At 45.0% G+C, this 15,640-nt stretch overlaps 5 protein-coding genes across 5 annotated transcripts; 3 read left to right on the top strand and 2 right to left on the bottom strand.

The window, feature by feature from the left end:
• Nucleotides 1-1,565: 1,565 nt before the first annotated feature.
• On the top strand, nt 1,566-3,169 carry EDB82DRAFT_547918 (cytochrome P450; the record flags this gene model as incomplete). Its single annotated transcript, XM_025736988.2, has 3 exons — nt 1,566-2,717; nt 2,779-2,916; nt 2,981-3,169. The coding sequence occupies 3 exons, from the start codon at nt 1,566-1,568 to the stop codon at nt 3,167-3,169; spliced, it is 1,479 nt and encodes a 492-aa protein (XP_025591893.2).
• A 4,729-nt stretch (nt 3,170-7,898) lies between these two features.
• On the bottom strand, nt 7,899-8,791 carry EDB82DRAFT_467026 (uncharacterized protein; the record flags this gene model as incomplete). The annotated part of the gene is made up of 2 exons (XM_065607914.1): nt 8,224-8,791; nt 7,899-8,178 (listed from the first exon to the last, which is right to left on the bottom strand). Exons 1-2 carry the CDS (start codon nt 8,445-8,447, stop codon nt 7,899-7,901), a joined length of 504 nt encoding a protein of 167 aa, XP_065463175.1. The 5' UTR covers nt 8,448-8,791.
• Nucleotides 8,792-9,687: 896 nt separating this feature from the next.
• On the top strand, nt 9,688-12,275 carry EDB82DRAFT_511439 (lysophospholipase catalytic domain-containing protein). Its single transcript, XM_065608899.1, has 4 exons — nt 9,688-9,974; nt 10,028-10,585; nt 10,653-10,802; nt 10,853-12,275. The coding sequence occupies exons 1-4, from the start codon at nt 9,920-9,922 to the stop codon at nt 11,995-11,997; spliced, it is 1,908 nt and encodes a 635-aa protein (XP_065463174.1). The 5' UTR covers nt 9,688-9,919; the 3' UTR covers nt 11,998-12,275.
• EDB82DRAFT_437641 (uncharacterized protein) lies at nt 12,176-12,478 on the top strand (the record flags this gene model as incomplete). The annotated part of the gene is made up of 1 exon (XM_065607771.1): nt 12,176-12,478. A coding segment is annotated over one exon (303 nt), but the record flags the coding sequence as incomplete, so codon positions are not given.
• A 244-nt stretch (nt 12,479-12,722) lies between these two features.
• EDB82DRAFT_288462 (uncharacterized protein) lies at nt 12,723-15,120 on the bottom strand. The gene is made up of 5 exons (XM_065607408.1): nt 15,095-15,120; nt 14,821-15,018; nt 14,589-14,747; nt 14,418-14,537; nt 12,723-14,367 (listed from the first exon to the last, which is right to left on the bottom strand). The coding sequence occupies exons 2-5, from the start codon at nt 14,925-14,927 to the stop codon at nt 12,795-12,797; spliced, it is 1,959 nt and encodes a 652-aa protein (XP_065463172.1). The 5' UTR covers nt 14,928-15,018; nt 15,095-15,120; the 3' UTR covers nt 12,723-12,794.
• Between the last annotated feature and the right edge of the window lie 520 nt (nt 15,121-15,640).

The raw sequence follows: 15,640 nt of genomic DNA, 5'->3' as shown, positions 1-15,640 counted from the left end.
AAAGAACGCGTCTTGAGCTGTGGTTGCCGTTTAATAAAATTGATAGCCCAGCGCTTGCCAACTGGTGATGCGTCGCGTTCAGTAAGCAGTCGATTCGCCATTTCTTCAACGTCGCGATGCCGAGAGGGAAATCCTCGCGAATCTAGATTCAGAATATACTCAACTATAATCTGTTCCTCCTGATCAGATAGTTTCCGACCATTAGGAATACAATCGACGCGAGCCTGACGACCCTGAGATCGGTAGTGGAGGGTCTGGAAGGGGACATTATAGAGAAATGCAGCTCGTCGCAGACTTAGTTTTGGGTCTCCCTGATAGGCCTGAAGTGCAAGAATAATATGAGCCTCAATAGTAGATTGTGACATGTTATTTGGTTGAGAATTAATTGATCTGATAGTATTAATGTAAGGTGAGGGATTTTTGTCCCGCTCGCTTGTCTGTCCCGCTCGCTTATCGCATACGTTATCCTTCCTATATTTAGCGTTTTATGAACATAGGCTGCCTACTTAATCTATAACTCATGGGTCTCCGAAGCGCTAATATATCGCCTAGATAATAGCATTAGAAAGACTTTTCAAAGTAATAAATTTTCAGTAAGTAGTAACTACTATTACCTTCAAATATTTACTCCTTTGATTATAGTCTTGTACACCTAGTCTATAATAGTCCGGATATACAAAGCCGGTGCTGGTGAATTCGGTATCGTTGAGCCGTGAGTGACGACGAAGGCAATGACAAAACGGACAAGAAAACAATGGTATCGGTGCTAGTATCCTCGCTTTCGGGGGGCTGGCCTAACCCCTTTTTCCTTTCTGTCTCTACTTGGCCTCCCGTATTGTGACGTATCTTCAGTGACACCGAGCCCAAGTCTTTGTCACACACTAGTCAGGACGTGTCGGGCTTTCTCCAATGTCCGAACTAAATACAACGCCTTGCGGCGTAATAGACGGCCGGGGCTTGAGCTAACGCGGAATACCTTTCAATCGCTATGCCTGAATATGTGACCGCTCTTTACAATTACGACCCACACCCCTGGAAAATAGCGGACATCAGTCGGGACACCTGTCTTGGTATATCGATCTCGTTTCAGATGATGAACTGCCGCCCGAACTTGGGTATTCGTAGCATAGACAACATGACCGTCCGGTTGGTAGAAAACTCTCTCCTAAATACATAGGCTTAGTTCGGAATTTTATGGAATCTCGGGTCTAAATAGAAGTTAGCAAAGGCCGATTGGTCTATGCGAGATACCAAGTCTGTACGATTACATTATTTCATATCCTTACCAGCTGTAAAGCCTGGAGTTGAGAGTCAATACCAGTCTAGGATTGTTTGTATATGTGGAGCTAAATAAAAGCACCTGAATCACACGAATAATTACTATATATAATTAACATCCGGCTGTCAGGAGTGAGGGGATTTTGACAATCAAACCCTGCTTTCCATTATTGAAAAGTTGATTATTATCTATCCGCCTTCAATCCGCAGACTCTGGCAGCATGGCTCTTTATCATCTTGAAAATACCCTTCAGTCTGTCCTTACAGTGTTTCTAGGCGTATCTATTATGTTGTATCTTTATCGCACCATCTCATCACCGCTGCGGAAGATCCCTGGGCCATTCCTAGCCCGTTTTTCAGACATTTGGTACTTCCTGCAAGTCAAACGCGGCGACTTTGAAAAGGTCAATATCGCTCTTCATGAAAAGTTTGGCCTTATCGTTCGTTTGGGTCCGAATCGATATAGCTTGAGCCACATGGATGCCACCCAAGGGATTTACAGCATTACTTCTGGAGCTAAATACGCCAAGTCACCCTGGTATAGCGCATTTGGCAACCCCCTCATTTCGAGGGACCTATTCTCAGAGTCAAATATCCAAGCCCATGCTCAGAAGAGACGACTATACCAAAGTGCATACTCTTTATCTTCTATGGTATCCTACGAAGCGTTTGTCGATGAATGCGCCGAATTATTCGATCAGCGGCTTTGGGAGATGGCGAGTGACGACAAAACACAGAAGGTCGGCATAGACGCGGACATGGGCCACTGGTTCCAATGCTATGCCTTCGATGTTATTTCTATGATAACCTTTTCGAAAAGTTTGGGCTTTCTCGACGCTGGTCGCGATATAGACAATATGATGTCCACTCTGGACAGCAGTGTCAAATTTGGGAGTCTGACCGGTATCTTTCCGGGTCTTTATAAAGCCATGCTTGCCGTCCAAGGCGTTCTACCACAATTACAATTCTCAAAATTTCAAGCAATTTCCGATTTCGCCACACAATGTATGGCCGAGCACCAAGCAGTACCCAAAGCTATGTCAACAGAAGGAGATAACAATGAAGAGCGAACGGACTTCATGACCAAGCTCATGGCACGCCATCATAAGGACCCAGTAAAATACACCAAACTATACGCTTGGTTAGGTTGTTTGCAGAACATCGCCGCTGGCTCAGACACAACAGGAGTCACCTTGACTGCCACACTATATTATTTGCTTAAATATCCACAAGCAATGGAAAAGCTCAGACAAGAAATTGATCGTCAAGATCGCACCAACTCATCAAAGTGTTTTAGCTTTAAGCAGACTCAGGACATGCCGTATTTACAGGCCGTCATTAAAGAGATATTACGAATGCACCCTGCAACAGGACTGCCTCTGGAAAGGATAGTGCCTGAGGGTGGTGCCACTATATGTGACCAATTCTTCCCAGCAGGGGTAAGTGCTCATGTCCATTCTATTCACAGCGTTGTTGGATAATTGACTGACTTTTATTTAGACCGTCGTTGGTGTCAACACTTGGGTGGAGCACTATAGCCAGCTGATCTTTGGCCCGGATGCAACAGATTTTCGACCAGAACGATGGTTAGACCAGGACAAAAACAAGCTCGCTTTTTTAAACCGCCATTGGATTCCTGTGAGTAAAAGGCTGAATATAATTCCTCAAAGAACTGATTGTTGACAAACCCTGTTGGGTGTAGTTTGGTATGGGTGCGCGAACTTGTATAGGAAGGCATGTCTCTCATTTGGAAATTTCAAAACTAATTCCAAGAATCTTGCGGGACTTTGACTTTGAGATGCAGGATGGTATTACATCATGGAATACTCTGAATCACTGGTTTGTTAAACCAAAGGATTTTAAGGTTAAACTAAAAATCAGAAAGTTATAAGTTAAAAACTAAATATTATATACTTACTGACTTAAACTAGATATAGAATATAATATAAAACTTATTAATATTATATAAAGGGATATAAATAGGCCTTAAAGTGTACTTTATTTCTATTTCTATAAGTAGCTTTTATGTATTATTATTATTATATTTATCTTAGGTATTACTAACCTTATTATTAACCTCAAGTTTTATAGCTAAGTAGAGTTTATTTATCTATTTCTGTACTTTACTAATAAATGCAAGTCTAAGCCTCTTAATAACTCCAATCTTCAATAAAATACCCATATGTATCAAAAACTCATTATATTAAATCAAGGTTCTCCCAATAACTTACTTTCCCACCAATATATATATTAGGGTGTGACGGTTGGGTTTTCCAAGGGATAAACTAGTCCGTTCTAAGTTTATGTTGGCAGAGTCGTAGGGCGTGTGATACTGAGCGGTGCGAAGTGTCACGTCTCTTAATAGTGAATAGAGCGGGTCAGGCGTATTCAGGTAAAGATGTTTTATTGATAGCTGTCGAGCTAAGTGTACTAACTAATGCTAAGTGAATGTATATATACTAGAGGTGGTCGCTTGAATTATATCAGGATCACCGAGTGATTCTGATAGTCGCCAGTGATTCCTAAGAGTCGCTGGTGATCACTCAATCTTGGCGGTGATCCGTCCTTGGCGCTTATTGGTTCAATCTAGTAGCGCGTGGTGACTCTATCTAATTGGTGAAAAATGTGGGGTACACGTGACGTGAGAACTGGGATCGTAACATAGGGCAATAACTCAACTTTATAGTGAGGGTTGTTAAGAAGAATCTTCCGAGCTGTATGCATAGCAGCTGTTTCTTCCTCCTGCAATCATCGATCCGCCAAAATCTGCCAATACCAACATGACAGTCATTCAATCTTAGTCCCTCTACGTTTAATCCATAGTACTAATTGTGTCGCAGATAATCCGGTAAGTAAAATTTATATTATAATCTCCTTAGTTATCTTATATATATACCTTATAAATTTCACGCTATTAAATATAATTACTTTTATATATATTTAAATCCTTAGTAATTACTTTACTATAATTACCTATAAATACTATACTTACTTATAGTAACTATTTATGATGGTTACACTTGTTAAACCGGAGCTACCCTATACAAGGCTATTAGCAGCCAGTTTTGGCCAAAGGAACCTCGAATTGGTAAAAGCTAAGTTAAATAACTAAGAAGAAGCTTAATTAGGAATAGTATAATATATTTACCTAAAAAGAGGGGAAATTGCAAAGCCGCAGCGCAATAAAGACAGAACACAATCAGAATACAGATCAATTTCTGCATACGGGTTAACCAGTAATTGCACTCCTCGGCCTATTAAACCCTATGGTTCCGTAGCATGAAATTCGCCTAGCCTTCTCACTATCCTCGTCAAAAAAGGTATGCTCAATTAACCCGGCGCTTAGCGAAACACTGTGACAAGATGAGTTATTCTTATAAAGCCTATATTTAAATCGTAATTTGTGGGAAAAACCTGACACTTTGCCTAACTCTAACTTTGACACGGATGCTGTATTCTCGACCCTAATCGCTGGAATTATTCGCATACCCGAGGCTTTGCATACGCCATGGACGGAACCAGCTACTCAAATTCAACTACTGCAAACGGATTCGATCCGAGCTATCGATTTCGTCCATGGTGGGCGTGATTGCTGCACTCTTAGTAACCGTGGTGGCCCTAATGGCCCTTGGCCGGCAGTGCCTTTTTTTTCTATAGCAGCTTGTGTCTCGACACTGACGATCAAGATGCATATCAAATCGGAGAAGACAACACTCAGTAACACAGGTGGATATTGAGAGTCGGGAGGACGCCCCGAAGGGTACAATTGGTCTCCAAACTCTCGACACCACAAGTCCAGCTCAAAACTACAGATTTCCCCAGGCGTCCAAATCACAGTCATTCTTGGCTTCACACACATCCCATTCGTTAGAACTCTGGTACGTTCCTGTTTTTTTTCTCTTTCCTTTTTTTTCTCTTTTTGCTTTTACATGCTAACTATTTAAATTATTTAGTGCCATATGCCTCGAAGTCTTGAGGGATTTGGTTAACGTTTGACGTTTGAAATGCGCACATGTCTATCACAGACAATGCATTGACCCTTGGTCTCAACGGCAGCATTTCAGTTTTCCGTTGTGTAAGTCAGAATGTGTGACACGACCGGAACGGAGTCCGGAAGTTCAACGAGCTGAAGTTAACGAGAGGGGTGACTGATGTTGCGGGTTCACGGCTCCAACATGTTGAAAGGTTAATCAGGCCAGCTATTGTACTGGCGCCAGTTTGAAGTCGGACCGATCCTATAGACGATACAGCCGTATGGCATTTTGTAAGAGCTTCTGGGCCCTACCGCGTTAAACGTATGACTTGTGGCAAATGTCAATGCATAGCGAGTAAGAAATTTCGAGTTTGCCTGGCCATATAACATGACGCCCTCCACAGCCCGCTTCGCATTTACCGTCGGTGGTTGCATAGCTATCTCTTTGAGCGGCACAAGCCATCAACAGGTCACTCGCCCCACTATAGCTCACTAGCTCCACTAGTACCTGCGGGGTACATGAAGTTCTCGTCAGACAACTCTTTCCTTCAACACAACGAAGTCCTCATACAAATTGCCCATAGAGAGTCTTGAATAGAACAATGAGCTCTCAAAAGATACCTGATTTCATAGATGATCACAGCTTTGATAACCCGCCTTTGAGGGCAGCTAACGACCCAACGGGTGTGCCGAATTTCCCTCCCGAAGAGGGCCGCGGTGATGATTTTCAACCTTTCAACATCAAATATCGTGATTTCAAGATCAACCCTCTTCCCCAGGAACCACTTGAACTATTCCAGCTTTTTGTGCCTATTTCCCTAGTATAGTCATGGATCGAATATACTAATGAATGGGTCGCTTACCTGCTCGAAAATGGCGTTATTGACAACTGGAATACCCCCCTTTCCAAACAGTCACGAATTCTCAAATGGGAGGGCATCTCCACCGCAACTGCGTATATGTGGCTCGGTATCCTTATTTATATAGGAATTCATAGGGAAATATCGATTAAGGACCATTAGAAGTCCCCTAGCCTAGGAAATCAACGCCCTCTTTACTCGATCATTAAATTCATGCCGTTACGGAAGTTCGAGCTGATTACGAGGTATTTCCGCACTTTTGACTACACTAAGCTCGATGTGAGGGATGAGAGCGATCTTCCAAAGACCTTTCAAGCGGCTGAAAAGTAGTCTAGCCACATACAAAAGGTATCTATTGAGCTCTATATTCCCGGGATTAACCTCACTGTAGATAAGTGTATAGTCCCTTTTACAGGCAGATCAAAAGAGACAACAGTCGTCAAGAATAAACCTACGCCTGTGAGGTTTAAAGTCTGGGTTATTGCGCAACAGGGCTACTTTCTGCAGTGGCTTTGGCATATAAAGGCATCGCCGTATCAAGCTATCACAGTCGAGCTACCTACACCAAAATCCTCCGGCAAGAAGGGAAAGCTACAGGCCGAAGTTCCTCTTAGCAATACACAAAGTGTCATATTTTATCTATTAGAAAGGCTACAACCACAGACACATCACGTATTCACAGATAACCTTTTCTCCTCACCACAGCTATTTCGCCTACTTCGGCAGCATGGCTTTGGTGCTACAGGCACCGCACGCCCTAACTGCGGCATCTCCACTGAGATAAAGCACATTAAAGATACGGGAAAGACTCCAAACGGCAGCTTGCTTAAATATAATGAGATAATCCTCATCCCGACGCCTGATCAATAGTTATGGACATTTTTCTATCTATTTCCCTTACTAATCTGTCTCTCCTTGTCCTTTCTAGGTCATCCAGATCGCTTGGAAAGATAGCAGCATCGTGCTCTTCCTTTCAACTGTGCTAGGCAGCGGGCCTCACGAGCGCACACTAAAAAAGAGGAAATTGCCCACCAAAAGAGGCACAAAGGCAGAGTCACAACGCCTACAGCAGGTCTTCAACGGTGAGACCTTCAAGATGATCCCTATTCCTACTGTTGCTGCTCAGTATAACGATGAAATGAATCACGTTGACCGCGGTGATCAGATAAGGTCATATACAACATATGAGCATCGTTTTCGCCGTGGCCCTTGGCAGGCTCTGCTGTGGTCCTTCCTTCTTGAAGTCGCCCTTGCGAATAGCTTTATTTTGCAGAAAAAGACGATACAGCCCCGTTGGAAGCCCTATACCACACTTCGAGCTTGGAAGGAATGCATTTATAACGCTATTTTTAACAGATACGCAACTGAGAGCAACGTAAGGAAGAGAGGTCGAACCGGGAAGGAAGAAGACACTGAAGATACGGAAGCACGGCAAAATCACCTACAAAGAGATATCAATCATGTCTATACAGGCAAATATTCCGACTGCCTTGCTTGTAAAGGCTGCCGGCAGGGTCAACCTCGACCATTTAAAAAAAGGAAGGAAAAAGAAGGTCTTTTGCAGCCGATATCAGGAAATCAGCAGAAGGTCATGACTCGATACGGCTGTAAAGTGTGTGATGTACCTATTTGTAATACGGCTGACTGCTGGTACTTTTATCACCACCAAGAATAAGTGCAGAGGAAAGTACCTCCAGTAGCGCTCATTTTAATTGGCTCCCGACCCTTGTCGTGACCTTGTTGATGGCTTGTGCCGCTCAAAGAGATACAACCGCAGATGGTTATTCTTAGCCATTCGTAATACCGTCTGTAACAACTCCTTCAACCATCGAAACCGCAATGTGCGCTAGAGAATGTTTCTTTGGATCAGCACCCAGCATAAAGTCGATGGTTGCTGACGCTATGGCCGCACTCGCAACTTTGATCCCCTTCTCGCCAACCCAGGATCCTCTATCATTTCGAATTCGAAAAGCCACCTCCGCTCCCGTACGGATACCCTTTCCCACGGCGTGCTCGCTCTTGCTGCGCTTCTTTGCAGTCGACACAGCCCTGTGGCCGCTCGTTTGACTCGACCTAGCTGATGCGCTATTGTGCAATCGTTGATAGTGGGACGATTTAGTTTGTGAATGCGCCTCGCTAATCAAGGTCTCCAAACTCGGTCGACCGTTGACATGTTCACACCCCCTTGGCCGTTGGTGTCTACCCCTCACAGAGTCATACAGCGGCTTGCCATAAGTATGATGATCTGACTCATCTTTATCATCGGGAGGGTGATGATATCGCCGCCCTTGCTTGAAGCGTCGACTCCGGCCTTGTTGATGATCGAGGCAATCCATGTTGATAGTTTTGTTGCAAGACCTTGGAAGAAGTAAGACCGTGAAAGAAGCAAGACCTTGGAAGGCGCGGACTTATTTATAGGTCCTGATTGCAACTCAGGTTGGCTAAAGATGTTCGCTGATGCTGAGCGCAGCTGGTTGACTCATACCTGACCTAGCTGGTAGTATGGTGCCAAAGTGACAAGACTTTTCAGGAGACTGACATGTGTTTGCGCGTGGAAGTTTACCACTGTAGGGATCTGTTAGATGAAAGAAGAGCAATGCGTAATGCCCGCAACTAAGTTACAAGCTGCCAATGCTGGCCTATAAATCCTCAAGCAAAGCAATAGACATTATATTAGGCTAATATATTTATCTCTCTACGACATTTGCTAAACTAAGCCATTTACAAAGTTGGCCTCTTCTCCTCTGTTCACTATTAGACTACCAGTCGTGTTATGCCCCCCAAATCAGCAGCAATATGGGCACGAGGGAGCTCTTAGTCGTATTTCTGAACCATACTAATGAGGAACTTGATCCCGAGTCCCAGTCCCCCAGTCTTGACCATGGGCCGTGGATGGACACGCCAGATACAGGGCCGCCGTAGACGATATTGGCAGGGGAAAGCGGCATGTTGCGCTGCAAGTCGCGCCACATAGGCTGGGGGATTGAGGACTCTTACATATTGAGTCGTTGGATTCGAAGCGAACAACAAGATGGCGTTTCTGTGGAACGTACCCTATGTCGGGCCAAACAAATTCGACTGCCTTCGTGCGCCGGATGCTTTCACCGTCAAAGTCCTGGGTGGGTGGGAAATTCAGGCTGTCGTTGTCTTCGTATTTGGTCAATTGACCACCAATGGTAATAGCCTTCTATCTGAGAGTCTGACATCTCCAATAGAAACAAGCTCGAATGACAGATTCTAGGTTGGATGGTGGTGTGTTCGCAGCTGTCATCATGTATCCCCTAGAGTGCGCTAAGGCTCCAGGAGGTGGGTTCCCCCAAAGTTAGATGAATACAAGATGCAGCCACGAATGTGTCAGCTGAAAATTCATGTGCCATATGATCATCCCTTATGAACCTACGGGACCATAAGCTCAAAGCAGTGGGGGGATTTAAACGGCTTGCCCTAACTGCCATTATTTCATTGGACAGTGCGATCTCTCGCCTTTCGAATGGTGCATGACCCTGCAACGTTCACGAAGTAGTGTGTGTGGTATCAATCTTAAAGGGATGCGGAATGCAAGTCCACAAAGATGATTACGTAGCTATGACAAAAGTACCGTTGGCTATCATGGGACATAAACCTTGGCCCTGGGTAGCATGCCTCGGATGTAAACACCAATTTAGCAAAGGAGAGGACTTGAGAGCCGCTCTCACCCTCAAATTGATCAATTTGTTGCCTTGTCAATTCTCCTGTTGCTGTTAACTCAGTTGACTGATTGTACAACACCATTATATTATACAGCACCAGGCTGACTTAAAATTACACGATGCCGGCATGCGGTCGGTTGATCCAATTGGCAGTGCTGCTGGCCTCATCCACCGGTATGTTCAATTTTAAGCATCAAGAGTGAGCCTCGATTGAATCTGTAACTCAGTAGCGCAGTATGGCATCACGAATAGGGAAACCTTTTCATTTTCTGAGCCGAGGGCCGTTCCAGATGCCCCTGATGGCTACGCCCCTGGCCAAATCTCATGCCCAGAGAGTCGGCCGGTCATCCGCAAGGCAACGACACTGTCATCTAACGAAACGTCATGGCTGGAGCTTCGCGCCAATAATACCATCTCAGCATTAAAAGACGTCCTCACTCGAGCCAACATTGGCGACATTGACATTGACGCGTATGTGAATGGCATCGTGAGTGATGACGGCGTGTTGCCGCGGATCGGCATTGCCATCTCTGGCGGGGGGTATCGGGCCATGATGAACGGTGCCGGTGCCATCGCCGCATTCGACAACCGAACCACAGGGTCGACAAGTGAAGGCCAATTGGGCGGTATTCTCCAGGCTGCAACATACCTCAGTGGACTATCTGGGGGCAGTTGGGTTGTGGGAAGTCTCTACATGCAGAACTTCACGACGGTAGAGTCCATTATTCACGCAACCAGTGGCTTCTTAGATAGCCTTTGGCAGTTTGATGAGTCAATCATTGAAGGTTTGTTAGGGCCAAAATCCTGATGGAGAAATTCCGAATGGCATTTGCTCACTTTGATAAAATCTAGGACCGGCAGACTTATCTGTAACAAAGTATTACCGCGAGCTGTACCAAGATGTAAAGGATAAAGTCGATGCGGGCTACAATAAGACTATAACCGATTATTGGGGAAGGGCCTTGTCGTACCAGCTCATCAATGCAAGCGATGGAGGGCCAGGTATGAACTCTTTGGCCATTATCGGAATAAAAGGGTAACAGTTGCCTTAGCTTATACCTTCTCATCGGTGGCGAATGACACCGAATTCGCCGTCGCGAGGGCACCTATGCCCATCATAGTTGCAGTGGAACGGACATCGGGACAGCTTCAGATAGCAGACAATTCCACTATTGTGGAGTTCAACCCATGGGAAATGGGATCCTACGATCCGGGGCTTGCTGCCTTTGCGCCTCTGAAATATGTCGGCTCTGACTTCGACAACGGTACTATCAAACGGGGTGGAGACTGCATCGCTGGGGTTGATAATGCTGGGTTTGTCATGGGGACCTCATCGTCATTGTTTAACCAGGCATTCTTACAGATCGGCAAGGCTGAAAATGTGCCAAAGTTCTTACTTGACGCCATAAACAACACTTTGGCGGATATTGGCGATGAAAACAGGGACATCGCCAACTGGCCCAACCCATTCTATAAATACAACCCCAAGAGCAACTCAAACGCGGACAGCACGATACTCACGCTCGTCGATGGCGGTGAAGACTTACAAAACATTCCTTTTCATCCATTGCTCTTATCTGACCGGCAGGTCGATGTCATCTTTGCCGTTGACGGCTCCGCTGACACTATGACCCGATGGCCGAACGGCACGGCCCTCGTGGCAACGTATCAGAGGTCCAAGGAGGGCACCTCGACACAAAATAGCGAGTTCCCAAAGGTCCCAGATCAAAATACGTTTATCAATTTTGGCCTCAACAACCGTCCAACCTTCTTCGGGTGCGTGACTGACTCCAAAAACTCGTCAGGACCACTGGTTATTTACCTCCCCAACGCGCCGTATACATATCAGTCCAACTTCACAACCTTCGACCTCGAATACAGTGATACTGAGCGGAACGAGATCATTCGTAACGGATACAACGTCGCAACCATGGGAAATGGCACAATAGACTCCGACTGGCCCGCCTGCGTAGGCTGCGCGGTGTTGGCACGAAGCTTGGTCCGCACAGGTACGGATATGCCATCCAAATGCGTAGACTGCTTCGCGAGGTACTGTTGGAACGGCACGACAAACTCGACGATGCCAAGAACATATGAGCCGGAGCAGATCATCACCAATGGCGTAGGGCGCCCGGCACCGTTTGTGAGTGCGATAAGAGCTACTGTGTTGGTCATTTTCATGCTGCTGTACATGTGATTTGAGTAGCTAGAGATGGAATGATTGATGAATACTGCCACGATGTCTCTGATGGACTCTATGATCTCTGATACGCAAGATTGAATCTGATCCATTAGAGGTACATGTCCTACTGACCTTCGTTCGTTACATACTTGATTCAGTCTGCTAGACCCTCCGTTCCTTTGGATGTCTCTAATTAATAATAGTCCTATTCTCTATAATAATTCTTTTCACGGGTATTTTTCAACCTCCTACTGCTCAACCAGGTTTCTATATATTCATATATTATATTTCTCGTATAACTTATCTTATCAGTGGTATTTCTATTACAGGGCTCGCAGGTAATACAATTATTTACTTCAACTCTAAGCTTACTATCTTTCGGCCTCCAACAAGTAAGGCCTATAGATCATTCATGCAACAATACATCAGGCAAGGTGCATTAGGAACGCTGCTTAATCGTAGTATTACGGCTAATTATTCTTATTATCCCCTTTGACATACTAATCAGATCTTAGTTCATTCTAGTACATATTATAGCGGTAGATAGAGAAACCAAGGGCTTGGATTTACTCGTATTTTCTTTAATATGGATTTTGCGTTTATGTCTTACACATTGTTCAGATTGGCCCTTTAGGGTACAGAGGTTAAGAAGGTCAAGGAAATGTTTCGGCGGAGTGGATGCCATACCGGTGTTTAAATGGCTAACATGACATTGGGTCTCGTAGGTTAAGACTGTAACCATTATATTACTTTTCTCATTGTATTGTTGCTAGCTTTACATTATAGCCCTCTCTGTTAGCTTTTTGAACACGCTACACCTCGGCAATCGAACTAATCCTGTGCCCTCTGCCCTCTTCCATCAATGATAACTGAAGCTTATCCATCAACCTTTCCAGAATCCATTCACTCTCACCCTGGGTACTGACCAAAGGGCTCTGATTCTCAATCCACGACCATTTTTCTGAGACATTGTGGTCATCCTTCTGTAGGTCAAATCTACAATGTGTTCTTGGGTTATGCTCATCTTCTCCAACAAGCTTGAGATACCAGGCCCACTGATCGAAAGTATAGCGATGAGGCTTGGATTCTTTCAAGTCTTTGATGATAACACGGATCTCGGACATCAGGAGGAATTGTAAATCGGTCCCTGTGGGAAGTTTGCCAAGATTATTCTGCAGACAGGAGGTGAAAGGCGGAGGAGGTTCAGTGCTCCGTGAGTTTGTAGTCGCAAAAGAAGGTTGATCGGCAGGTAATTGTTGATTATCGGCTTTCGAAGATGCTTCTGTATCATCAGGTCCCATGCTGTGGTCTCTGAACACCCTGCCAAATGTAATTTTGTTGCCAAGTGTCTTCACATTTCCAACAAACCCCTGACCGTTCGGCAAAATTGTAATACTCCCTACGAGAATAGTGCCATTCCGCACAATCCTAACCACAGTATCACTCGCATTTGAGATAAGGATAGTCATGGTTGGCAGAGCAAGGAGAGACCAAAACACATAGAACGATCTTCCTGCATTAGACACTGGAGCGAAATCCCCGTATCCAATAGTCGTCCAAGCCACGAAGCAGAAATAAACCGCATCAAAGTATGTCCAGCCTTGGTAGACCTCTTCGGCTTTGTGGAAGATGAGAGCGCCTACCAGCCATAGGAGGAGCCATAAGAACGTCGAAATGGCCATTGCTACCCATCTTCTGCGCGTGGAGGTCTTGGCCTGGATTCTCCGCATTAGTTGAAATTCAGCTTTGCGGCGCTCAAACTCGCGTCTCTGCAATTCAGCCAAATTTGCATGAGGTGGCTGCAAGTCTTGATAAACGGGGTCCAAGGTTTTGCTGTCACCGTTGCGGAGCATCTTCCTGATAATCATGTCACGCTTCCTATTGTGTATCCTTGCCCCAACGCATCGTCTCCCATACTCAAGGAGCAAGCTTCTGACTGAGCTGATTACCAAGCCCAGAGATATAATCCCGGCTAAGCCAAACGGTATCAAGAGTCCTCTCCCAAGGTCAGTCGTAGGGTAATAGTCCCCAAAGCCAACCGTGAAAAGTGTAACAACTGTCCAATATACAGCATCGAGGTAGTTCCAGGACTCAATCTCAGAGAAGACATAGGCACCAAGGAGAAGATATATGAGGAGTAAGATGCTCTGAAGCATGAGGGTGCGTTGACTCATGGTTAGTACCAGATCCTTGCGATAGCGATGCGTATAAGCGCCCCAGAAAGTAATAGTAAGAAGTGACGCATCGGCGAAATAGAGAATGGCTGCAAACATGCCGTAGTAGAAGGACTGAGACCATATAATGTCTTCGTTGGATAATCCTTTGTCTTTGAAAGGCCGAGCGGCAGTAGCGCATAGAACAATGCGACAAATTGACGAGGCATACCTATTTATAAAATATTAGCAATAAACCAGAGATTAAGTTGTTTCTCATACCATCCAACTATCGTAGTAGGCAGAGCTATACCAAAACGGACCCGTCTAGCCATGTTCAGAAGAAGGAAGAGATTGGCAATGATACCGACTAAGAGCTGGATAGCCTCAATGATCAATAGCCTAGATGAGAGTATTAGAAAAGAGTCGGTATCTGATGTCATGAAAAATTACCATGAGGGATCCGGAACAGGCACGGCATTTTGAATTTCTCCCGCAGGGACGCGGCTCTGTCGCCATGGCTCAGCTAATGAACAAATACTAAATGCTGAAGCAACTGGGCCCAAAGTGCCAGCGATCATAGGAAATGCAGTCGAGAGGAACCACCATCGACTGGACCGGATAAAAGGCCTGTGTTAGTGGCAGTCTTTGTACTATATGCTGTTCATTTATACTAGGGGCTTACCTGAGCTCCTGTGAAACGTCGTCATTGCGCAACTTTTCCGTATTTGTTATATTGCCTGTGCTGAAATTGAAATGTTGACTGGAATTTTCCTCGTCGAAGAGCGCCATGGTGAATCGTCACTTCGCGAGCATTTCAGCACAAAAAGACGATCTCGGCTCTAAATCTTGAAGCTGAGTAGATTCACTAATGGGTCGGATACTGAGGTTTTCACTGTTAGCTTCCCTAAAGACACAAGTAGACTTGGTGCTATTGGAGTTGCACTTGGTGAGCTCACCATTTTACAACAGATGGTATATAAACTCTATTAGTTTATAAAACCTGTAACCAATAGGCCACCCAATTCATCAAACTTTCACACTAACACGTAGTCTTCCCTTCATAGCGAGAAAAACCAGTGTGGCATGGGGTTATGTGTCAGTCATGAGACTGCCTGGGGACAGCAATATTCGCAACTCAGGTCCTCGAGCTTGTCGACAAATACTAAGACTAATTCCATGAAAGATTGAATACAGGTTAATATGTAAACATTGAGGGATAGTGATGATCTACCGTTAGGACAAAAGTTCCCCTGTGAATGTAGGCCCCAACCCAAGTTTCTGTTGTTATTTTGAATTCGAAATACCTCCTTTTTCCGACGGACACGGTGCTGTAGCGCATAGTTACACTTGCTGTAAGAAGTCATGTTCCTGTCTTGGAGAGTCATAACACTGTCATGGCTTGGTTGGCACAATGCAGCTGATAGGATGTTATTTATTCAAGCTTTGAAAATCCAACCGAAAATTGTCTAGGAGCCCAAGTTAGCCACTGGTACGTATCCCTC

Source organism: Fusarium venenatum (genome assembly GCF_020744135.1).
Source record: "Fusarium venenatum strain MPI-CAGE-CH-0201 chromosome Unknown EDB82scaffold_4, whole genome shotgun sequence".
Taxonomy (NCBI): domain Eukaryota; kingdom Fungi; phylum Ascomycota; class Sordariomycetes; order Hypocreales; family Nectriaceae; genus Fusarium; species Fusarium venenatum.
This window is presented reverse-complemented; position numbering and strand designations above follow the sequence as displayed.